Source organism: Diplotaxodon limnothrissa, linkage group LG2, assembly GCF_057381915.1.
Source record: "Diplotaxodon limnothrissa isolate DT_005_m linkage group LG2, D_limnothrissa_male_GT1.1, whole genome shotgun sequence".
NCBI classification, from domain to species: domain Eukaryota; kingdom Metazoa; phylum Chordata; class Actinopteri; order Cichliformes; family Cichlidae; genus Diplotaxodon; species Diplotaxodon limnothrissa.
The window spans coordinates 9037104-9048716 of record NC_140597.1 but is presented as its reverse complement, the minus strand read 5'-3'; the positions used below and the strand labels follow the sequence as shown (position 1 = coordinate 9048716).

At 39.4% G+C, this 11613-nt stretch overlaps 1 protein-coding gene across 1 annotated transcript; it reads left to right on the top strand.

Moving 5' to 3' along the window:
- Window positions 1-480: 480 nt before the first annotated feature.
- On the top strand, window positions 481-7363 carry hopx (HOP homeobox). The gene is made up of 2 exons (XM_085366782.1): window positions 481-686; window positions 7127-7363. Exons 1-2 carry the CDS (start codon window positions 537-539, stop codon window positions 7202-7204), a joined length of 228 nt encoding a protein of 75 aa, XP_085222908.1. The 5' UTR covers window positions 481-536; the 3' UTR covers window positions 7205-7363.
- The last annotated feature ends 4250 nt before the right edge of the window (window positions 7364-11613 follow it).

Sequence of the window (11613 nt, the reverse complement as noted above, 5' to 3'; positions counted from 1 at the left end):
TGATTGTACAGTCAGACAGTTGCAGGGAGGAAGGACCTGCCGAAACGCTCCTTCATGCATCGAGGATGCAGCAGTCTGTCACTGAAGGAGCTCTGCGGTTCAGCAGCAATCACATGCATGGGGTGGGAGACTCTGTCTATCAGAGATGTTATTTTGGCCAGGGAAGAGTTATAATCCAGAACTGTGTTGTTTGCACAATATTCTGAAAAAGCTTTTTGTTTTTCCTGGTGTTGACATGTTGCAAAGCCCATTCAGTGGGCCGGTAGGCGGGTTCTAGCCCGTGGGCCTCATGTTTGACACCCCTGGTGTAACATTTGTATTTCTCCGCCTCCCTTGTTCAGGGAAGGGCTCTGCTCTGTTGACAGTTGTAAACCCAGCGCTCACATACTCACACACCCACACTGCTCACAGACTCCCGCCGAGCTGTAAGTACGCGCTGCTTCATCTCTGCGTCCTCTGCGCGCACATCTGAGCTCCAAATCAGGACCGAAGCAAGAACCCGCCGGAACCACTGGCGAGCAGGAGGAGACTGGAATATGGGTTCTAACGCAATGGACAGTATGAACCTGTCTCAGGATCAGATTGCTATCCTGGAGGAGAATTTCAACAAAGTCAGCAAGCATCCGGACGGCACGACGCTCATGCTGATCGCGGCGGAGTGCGGACTGTCAGAGGAGGAAACACAAGTGAGTAAAACCGAAAAAACTCCCGCAGCCTCTCTTTACTGTCGTTGTGAGCGGGAATGCTTTAAAACAGTGTGGAGTTCAGTTTTCCCGATGTTACTGATCTGGGAGGCTTATCGATAAGGAGCTGTTTAAACGATAGTGTTGAGCAAACATAGGACACCTTTAAGTTATTATCTCCATGGAGATCACCGTGACAGGCCTGTGGAGACTGACAGTGGTGATTATTGTTATTCACGCATTTAATAATAGTCATTATCTTATAACATAAACTGGAAACATTTTAATAGGAAAAAGTATAAAAAATACCTGCATTCCAACTTCTACTAAAAATGTACTTTTAATATTTAAATACTGTTCAAGGCTGAAAAACGCCCGTTGATAAAAAGCATTAGTCTTTTATCATAATACTTTTTCCTATAGTAGGAAGTACTTTGTTTCATTCTGAGATGTATTAAAGTCGTACTTTATTGAATGTACTTTCCGTTTGTGCGGTTTTCAGAAGTTTAACTTTACTCAGAGATGTTGAGTCTGTAAATCTGACTTCCTTTACAGCTTTAGTGTTTGAGTAAATCCTATCAGAGGCTCAGTCAGGTGACCTTTGAGGAAATAATCATGCAGTGTCTAAGAAATAAGACTTTGAATTTGTGGGGCAGCTCCGCTGACACCGAACAGAGCGCTCAGTGTTTCTGTTTACATCACAGTGTGATGAAATAATCCTCATCTGAGTGTAAACCAACAGTGACCACAGCTGATCAGCAGTGGAGCAACTCCAAGTTGTCTTTCCTGATGAAGTCACCCCAGAGTCAGGGGGGTCAGCTATTGTTAACACTCATAACACTGATTCATCTGCGCAGGGTGACTTTCAGAGGAGCCCTGGGCTCAAACAGTGAGGGCGGGACTGCTGCGTCTGTTTCAGATGATATCATTTCTGGTGATGTGGTCGCTGCTCATACCTGTGCCAGAGTAGCGTGTGTGTTCAGATGTTAGAAATGCGTCTTCTCTGGCTTACATTTCAGATATCAGCACAAAATACATTTAAAATCAATGCTTCAACGTCAATAAATGCTTTTTATAATATAAATCTTCTTTAATCATAATCAGTTAGCTTTTCAAACAAAAATGCAAACCATTTCCTGGTTTTTGCTACTTTTAATTTGTTTCTGCTGTGTAGAAAAACCCCCTGAATATCATAGTGGCTATGGGTGTTTCACAGGAATGTTTGACACCTCACTGACAAAACAAATGCGTTATTTAAGGGATAATTACTAAAGCCTGACTGATATTGAATTTTTAAGACCTATACTGATATTTTTGGTTAAAAAAACCCCCCTGATATTCTGATGTATCGCCTGATAATTTTTTCTTATAGAGACATAGAGTTATAGAGCTTTTCTTTTATTTAACTATCACTCTGCATAAATCTGTTCACTGCCCTCTGGTGAGCAAACTATGCAACATCAGCACTGATAACATGGTTGAAGGGTGTTTCTCCCGTCTGTTCTTTACTTTTTAAATGTTCATTATAAACATCAATACTAACAATAGCTAATATTGGCCCACAGTATTGGCCCATTGATAAATCAAGTTGGGCTTTAATAATGCCTAACCCATCAATTATACATTTCTTTGCAGTATAACTTACTGTCTAATATTTTTATGATCTTTTAATTTCATCTTCAGGTACCCCAAATTTGAGCTAGACCTTGTTACTTACAACATTTTTAATAATTTTGCCAATACATACCCCTCACCGGTCTATAGAGCTCAGTGTAACGGTACCAAATCTCTTATTTATAGCCAGAAAATCCAAAGTTAAAATCTACTTTTTGCTTAATTATGTTAAGAATAGAAAACACACACCGTTTTTGTTTTTCATATTCAAGCAGCTTAATAAAGAGAATATTTGAATGAATTCTTGAAAATTTCCTTTTAGTACTGCCTCCATTCGGTCTCTGTCTCTGCTCCTTTCCACATGTACGCACTCCCGCCTTGACTGTATCTGAGGAATGCCGTAGCCTACTGTAAAGTCTGAGCATCTGTCACATCTGCAGCCAGATGTGAAGCTTCAGTGCTCTGATAACAACACAAAGTGCACTAAAGTAATGCAGGCACCTCCTCTTTGCAAGCAGCACTCTGAAGCTGCTATCCATGATGATGTTTTAACTTTGCAAACGGTGGGATGTTTCCTTTTAGAACAAGTTTCTTGTTCGTGATTTGGCTGGCAAATGACCTGGCTGTTTGCTTAGCTGTACTCAGCAGGAGGCGAGGCCCAACCTGTGGCTCTGTCATCTGAGCTGATGCAGCATCAGTTTCGTTTTGTAGGCAAATTTCTGCCCGTGTTTGTGTTTGTGTTTGTCAGGAGTGATAAAGCTGAAGACATGGCATGTACATTAACAGTTCATGTATGACAGATTTGTGCATCCTGCCATTTTTTCTGCTGTAACCCAACAAACCAGTCCCAGAAGATTTTTCTGGACTGCAGTAACACAAGCGCAGCAAAAAAATGAAACAAAAACCCCCAAACTGAACTCAAGTGATTTGAAACAGCTTTTTAAACCAAGGATCATTCTCACTCCCACCTCATCACAACTCAGTTTTAGGTTTAAACACAATTTGACAAAAACAAATAGCCAAAGCAACAATCAGTGATGCCAGAAGATGCTGTCATTTAATGTCTCTGTTACTTGCTGTGCCGAAAAAAAGTAAAACAAATATGAAGAGGCAAGAAAAATAATATTAGTCAATTATTTAATCACACACAAAGAAAACATTCCCATGGGCCCTTTTTATAAAATAAACTAACTTAAAATGTTGGCACGACAATCAGTTTGGTCTTTCCTGCTTTTTAAATAATGTTGTTTATAAAGCCGTACTCATGTTGTTGCTGTGACATCAAGCAGAAACATGGAGCCATCAGGGTAGACTAATAAGCATTCATAGTCCTTTGAATCAAATGCTAAAAGCCAGTAAATATCTTTGGATAATGCACCAGGTGAGCAATCTTCATGAAAGATCTTGACAATCTCTGTTTGACTGTAAGCAGAGAAGAGTGTTATGAGTAATCAAATAGCTTGGAGGTGTGCAGGATGATTGGTAACAGTGTAGAAGCAGAAGACAATAGCCGTGTAAGTGGTTTTGTGTGTGTAATCCAGAAAAGCCAATGTGTTTTTGCCCCAGGATGGAATATAATGATCCCACCTGCGTCCTCCTGTTACATACAGGGGGTAATTTTTATTTAGCATAGGCCACATGAGGAGGTGATGATAGTGGGAAGAGTAGCGGGTTTGTCAGGAGGAGACTAGGAGGTTTTTTTCTTTTTACCTTTTTTTCACCTGCTGGTTGGATTTAGGTTCTGCAAACTACTCAGTTAGGTTAGAGCACCCTAGACTCATCAGGTAAATTTAGGAAAACATTGTGGTTTGGATTAAAATCCACCTCTTCACATCATTAATGACATGTTGGGAGAGACACACTCCACCTCCACCTTGTATGTAAATGAACCACAACAGCTTTGGAAAAAATGGCATTGACCCACATCCCCAGCCTGGAGAAACAGACACTCCAGGAATCTATGCAAGTGCAAAGGTCGAAATGTCCTCCTACCTTTTAAATCCCAGATATGAATCTTTTTTTCCGAGTATGCAGAGAAAAGGCAAACACAGGTCTTCCTTTGTAACCAACTTCCACTTTAAAGGATTAGGTTTTGCACATTTAAAGGATTATTGCTAACAGTAGTAATTCAAGGATCCAGAAGTCTGCGAGAAAGTTTATTACAAACATCAAAACTAAAGAGTAACTCGAACCATCGCTTCATCCTGCAAGATGTGGACGATTTATGGCCTACGTTTCACTTTGGCAGTAGATCCTTGTGCATCTATTAGGAGATGTCCTTTATGGAAATAAAGTGAAGGAATTATAACCAAGAAAAGGTTGAACTACAGCAAACACATGTTGCTGCCAAGGCTAATAATCAGGCTATTCTGTATTTCCATTCAGTGCACACAAAGGTGCTTGGCCAACCTGACAGGGAAGCCCAGTCCAGGCAGGGTAATGTAAAGGTCTGGCCTCTCATCAAAAAGTACTGACTCAGTCTCCAGCTGATCTTTTTTTTGTGTCTGCCTTTCTTTCTCTTCCTGTCGACCCTCCTAAGCGTTTTGTATTTGTTAACAAAGCTTTCATTGGAGAAGGTTTAACTGAATGAACTCACCCCGGCTACCACTCCCTGTTCCACATTAACCTTTACAATGTTATGGGCTCCGTGCTGCATGTTTGAGCTCCTTTCAGTGAACTCTTTCTTTGTTTTCACTGCTGCAGGGCCAAGAGTCAAGTGTGAAAGACCGTCTTACGTAATCCACTTAAAGTCAACAGGAAAAAATGACATAAGCACCATTGTGTGGTTCAGCAGGATTACAAAAAGTGACAGCTTCCATTGAAAAGTGGGTGAAGAAAATTGCATTGTAATGGACTGGCTTTACAGACGGGATAGAGCGCGTACAGCCGAGTTCAGAGAATAGTTCTTGAATTTATTTAGTCTGATCATGTTTAAGTGCAATCCCAGATGACTCCAAATGGGAATCTTGTGTGTTTTCAGTACAAAATGAGGAAACCATCCCTCTCGCCAGGCACACGGCTCAAACATCCACCCTAAGGCCCATGTTAGAGGGTCTGCATCCCTCCCCAGATTACATCAGCACTCTTGTGAATCCCAAGACAACATGAATTTTAAAACAGCAATGCAATGGGTCACGGGTGTGTGCGTGTGTGTGAAAGCACTCCGTGCAATCATCTTCTGGTCAGAGTTTTAGTGTAGCAGTTTTTGGCAGAGGGGTCAGAGAAACGGGCCATGACTACATGCTGTTAAAATTAGATGGAAACATTCGTTTTGTGCGGTTGCCCTGAAAAAACTTTGCTGTGGGGTCACTGCTCTGCCACGATGAGTCAGCGACCACATTAACATGCACTGAAAAGATGTGACTGTAGTGTGATTGTGAAGATAATGAGAGTCAGATGGAAAGGGGCTTTTGTTTAGTTCGGTGTTGGTTAATCATATTTCCATGTGGGGATTCTGTATGATGATTATGCTTTGGTCGCAAATAACAATTAATATTTACCTCTGATAATTTGAGTTAAGTTGCTTCCTGTGATGCTGTCCATAGACTGTATATAAAAGATGTCTGCAACAACCAGCTTCCTTATCATACACTTGTTAGTTATATCCTTTTTAAAGCTGTGAGTTTTGAAACTGGACATGACTGAGCAATGTCTTAATTTGACTGTGAGACCAAAGACAACATGTATATGCTGCCTAGCTTACAAATTTTAATTAAAGTCCCTTCTTTTAATTAAATAAGAGCCACAAGCTAATATTAGCACACTGAAATGATATATTTTTTATTATGCTAACTTGGAAAACGTTACCAGGTCAATGTTAGCGTGATAAAATTTTAGATGGTAAATATTATTATTATTATTATTTATTTATTTATTTTTAAATTTACTTTTGCAAATGCTGTGATGGTAAAAAAAAAAAAAAAAATAAGAATTTCGACCAGAATCGGGCTAGCCAGTTTTAGCTGAAGCGATAAATATTAAAATATTGATTTTATTACAATTTATTAAATTTATTGATTGTTAAAGATATATTAGGCTAACATTAACATGTACAAATGTTAAATATCAGCATGTTTTACTTTAGATTTTTTTTTGTCACTTAATCTTAGGCTTTATGTCTGGCTAGGCTAGCTTGAGAGTCTGATGTAATATTCTGCACCATGTGGCAACACATAAAAATGTTGGCATGCTGAAATGATGAATACTGAACATTATATTAGGCTAAATTTAATAAGTGTTATTAAAAATGTAAATAGGCTAGATAGTAAACATTGACAGTTTAAGTTTCTATGCTAAGCCAGGCTAACTATATCTTTATGGTAAGCTAGGCTAGTCACGTCCAGACTCTAATGCCTTACTAAATCCACAGATAGGAGCTCAGTAGATTTAGGTGGTAGTGTCTCATGAGAAAAAAACAATTATTCTCTAAAGATATTAAATTATGTGATCCACCACTATATTTTTAACAGTCAAGTTTAAGTTTCACATACATATCATATTTCTTTAGCTCATGTGTCTTACTTGAACACACACAATGATAATAATACACACAAACTGGGTGATTAGATTACCAGTTTAAGAGACCCATAGAGTAATGTGCTCTAGTTGGTATTAGTAGTGGTTAGGTTATTGTCTACATGTAGGCTTGTAACCAGTAGCCTCAGGCTGAAAATGCATTTAAAGAAGCCTGTATTTAATTCTTGGAAATATGAGAAGTCCAAGAGTTACATCATCAATCTTGTGTTCAGGCTTTACATTAGTGAACAAAACCCCCTGCCACCTGTTCTAACCCCACCCATGGGTGTGTTTGTCCTGTTTGTTTCTTACAGAAATGGTTCACGCTACGTAACGCACAGTGGAGGCAGTCAGAGGGTCTTCCAGCTAAACAGGGATCTGTGCTGGACTGAGATTTTCCAACCACCTCTTTGGATGCAGGGAGCTACTTCCTTCTGGACGAACTGACTTCCCCTCCTATTCCTCACGTTTCCCTCTCTGTTCGTTTTTGTATCTTTGAAGCTGTTTTATCTTACAGAATGTGAAGGTTTTTGTGTGTTGCTGCCAATATATCTGCCATGGTTACAGAAATAAACATATTATTATTGTAAGTTAAAATGACTTGGAGTGTGTTTTGCAACTATTGTACATTTGGGAGTCACATTCACTGAGGGAGCCAGGTTATATAATGGTGGGCTGTGGTTTGAAAAGGATGGGGGCATTGTTTGGTTAGTGTACATGCAATTCTGTCAGCAGGGACCGGAGCTGGACGCAGAGCTGTTTATTCGACTATAAAAGATGTAAGGAAGCGCTGGGTTTACAATAGATGCTGCTGGCATCAGCTGCCACTATCCAGGAACTTCTGTGGACAAACATGGAACATTTCCATTAGTGAAAGAGGAGAAAAGAGGAGGGGGCAGGACATGACTGAAACAAGTCACACGGTGGGCTAAACAAATGCAGGTGATGTAATTTCATTGTTCAACCTCCTCCGCATAACTAAATGCAGTAAAAAGGATGTAAACTCACCAGAAAGTTGGAGCTTTAATCCTCAAAAAGGGTCCAAGCTGCCAGTAGTATATAATTTCACTTACTGTAAACAAGTCCCATTATAAAAAAACAAATCCAGTGCGGTTGGCATCACTGCCAAAAAAAACCCCCATCAGTGTTGTTGTACTACACACTTACGTTTAATTTACCTGAAAAAATATAAATTTTTAATTTGTTCTTCTCTGTAGAGCCTGTTATACATAGATTTCACAAAGTCTTTTTGCTTTGTTTTTGTTTTGCTGAATAAATTTTTACAATTAAAATAATTATCATGATCTTTAGTCTTTATTTTTAGTGAAATCTGGTATTGCTTTTTAGAATGTTATATAAAAAAAAGGATCACCCTGCAGATTTTTAGTTTAAAAAACCTTTGAATTCAAATTCACTTCTTTTCTGTCAGTCATTTACTTTTATGGGCATCTTTTTGGTTGTTGTTCTCAGACATCATGACAGAAATAATTACGGACATTCCTAATCCTAAATATCTTACAAGACACAGGACTTAAGCTCTTTACGACTCTTGTTTACAAAATGAATGATTTTTAGGTAAAGTATCTATTCATATAAGTGAAGACAGTCATGAAGCATCGTCTCCCAGGCTCCTCCATACAACAGAAAGCAGACCTGTATTTCTGTCAGCTTTCCTCAGATTTTTTTTTGTCAGACTAAGCGACTGAGCCCGCACTCATGTCACACACAGACATACCTTGACTCCATCGCTTTGCAGGGCAAAATCTAGCCACAAGCAGTGATATGTGATATATCGCTGGCTGTTGCTCATAAATAGATCGTTTCTCTTGGAAGGGGTGGTTGGGATTTTTAAGTGCCTCTTTAGCTTGCTTGGCATAGACTCAGCAACACCCAACCTCTCCTGACTGATGATGCACTTAAGGTGAGGGAGGCTGGTGTGCCTATTGCAACTGAAAGAACTGGACAGGGAACTTTTGTGATCCTGCCTTCAGAAAGCATCTTTTTTTCTCCTTTCTTGGGTGTTGGGTCATTTGCACTGGTATTTAATTATGATTAGACAACTAATTAACCTTCTTGCTGTCAAACAGAGCCCTTGATGCTCCCTTAGTTCACATTCCATCTTATTTACCGTCATCCAGCAAACTGTGCAAACAGACTTCAGTTCCCTTTAACAGAAGGGTTTAACTTAAAGGGAATTTAATCTGTAAAGTAAGCAGCAGTAAATTAGTAAATTTTTAAGCAGTTATATAATGCATTAATATCCAAAATATCCTGTGACACACCTGGCTTTGTCTCAAGGTACACCATTTGGGGGCCACAGCTCTGCAGTAGCCTGTAGTTAAGCTTAATATAGTGATGCCATGCAACCACGTTAACCTTTTCTCGTCATCGTATGAAAGCGCGTTAAAGTTATGAGATGACGCGAGTGAAAATGCACTATGCTACTGTATGAACAAATGCTGAGGAAAAACAACAGAGAAATCTCACGTCAGCTCCTTCTACATGATCAGGAGATGAGCAACCAAAACTGGTGCCCATTAGGTCCCCGAAGGTTCTTATCTATATCAGATGCTATGATGTCATTGTGTTGCCTAGCAAGCTCCTACAAACAAGTTAAAATCGCCTGTTTGTTGCAAAAAAACCTTTTAAAGACACTATCTCTACTTTTAAGATTAGGCTTAAAACTTTCCTTTTTGCTAAAGCATATAGTTAGGGCTGGACCAGGTGACCCTGAATCCTCCCTTAGTTATGCTGCAATAGACGTAGGCTGCCGGGGGATTCCCATGATGCACTGAGTTTTTCCTTTCCAGTCACCTTTCTCACTCACTATGTATTAATAGACCTCTCTGCATTGAATCATATCTGTTATTAACCTCTGTCTCTCTTCCACAGCATGTCTTTTATCCTGTCTTCCTTCTCTCACCCCAACCGGTCGCAGCAGATGGCCGCCCCTCCCTGAGCCTGGTTCTGCCGGAGGTTTCTTCCTGTTAAAAGGGAGTTTTTCCTTCCCACTGTTGCCAAAGTGCTTGCTCATAGGGGGTCATATGATTGTTGGGTTTTTCTCTGTATCTATGAAGCGCCTTGAGGCGACTTTTGTTGTGATTTGGCGCTATATAAATAAAATTGAATTGAAAGGCATCTTATCATTTTCATCTCATGACAATAACTTCTATCAATTATATACACAAAACTTTCATTATACGTAAACTAAATTATGACATCATCATGTTGCCCAGCAACCACATAACAATGTAATAAAAAGCACAGGAAAAACAATACAGCAGCATGAGCATGTATTAGTACAATGACAATGAAAAAAATTAAATTTAAAGTCTACTCTGAGCATTAACTTACTTATGCTGCTGACGTTTTAGATATGAAAATGTGTTCTGAACTTATCTGAACTGAAAATTTGGTGTGAGAGAAAAGGAAAGGTCGTCTCCTGCCAAGAGGCCAGGAGCAAAAACCCTGATCGTGGGAACTTTCTGCAGAAACCAACACCGACCCAACAGGTAGTTCCACTGCTCATTAACACAGCTGCTTTTCATAGTTGATGTTTTAACTGGCACACTCGTGAATTATGACCTATTAGCGTTTACATTCACAATTATTGAGAGGCTTTAGAGGACTTGTCTAGAAATACAAAGCACACACACACACACGCACACACACACACACACAGTGGTGGTGTCTGTTTCCTGAGCCTGGGGGTGTTTTCCTCTGTTCAACCAAGCGTAAAAAGAAAGAGAAAAAAGTCACACCCACCAAAGAAAAAACAAGCGCATTTTTTATAGTCCCTGTAGAAAACACACATTGTATCACAGACCCTGCTCCTCTTCGCCTCCTCATAAATCTCCATCTTATCTCACAGTTTGGATTGCTTAAAATTGTAAATTGGTTTCAGGAGATATATGTGGTTGACTTTTCTTTTCTTTACTGCCTATAACAGTACAAAAGTTCAGCAGGTTTGTTAGAAGATTCACCAGGTTTAAAGGGTTAATATGAGTAGTTAACCATAGTTACCTCATAGGGTTTGCTCTTGAAACTAAGCTGTGTAATTGGCCTGTCTGTGTTTCAATTTAGACGTGTTTAAAGCTACACTTTATTTACACGTTGGTGGCACCATGTGAACAAGGTGTATGGTGCATGTTGTAGGATATTTTCTCCATGTTCATTTTAGCACATGTTCAGTTTCCAACATCAGTTTGTGTTCCTTTAGTCTCTAATCTTCACTCTCTTCTTGTCTTTTCTCTAAAAAAAACATTGTGATGGTTTGAAAATAGGACACTTGCACCTGTTTCTATTCACACCGTGGCTGTGCAGAACAGTCGGTTTGTGGGTGACAATACTTTAGAACAGGGGTGTCAAACTCAAATACACAGTGGGCCAAAATTCGAAATGGAACAAAGTCGCGGGCTAACATTAATATTTATTGAAAAAAAAATCTTCCTTCAGATATAAGAATGAATCTTTTCTTATGGACTCAAACAAGTTTAGCTGAAAAACTGAATATGGAACAAGCAAAGCTTAATACTAAACAATATATATATTAGCTGTATAATACCAGTAGGCCTGCTCTAATAGTAATTTGGTATGGCTTCGCGGGCCAAATGTAATTAGGCTGCGGGCCAAATTTGGCCCGCGGGCCAGAGTTTGACACCTATGCTTTAGAACTACTCAGCCAGCATGAGCAAGTGTTTGAGGTTATTCGTAACAGCAAACCAAAGATAATAAATAGACACAATCAGGCAGATCATAGACAATAATATAGTTTGTGTAGTTTTATAAAGTTGCGATTGTG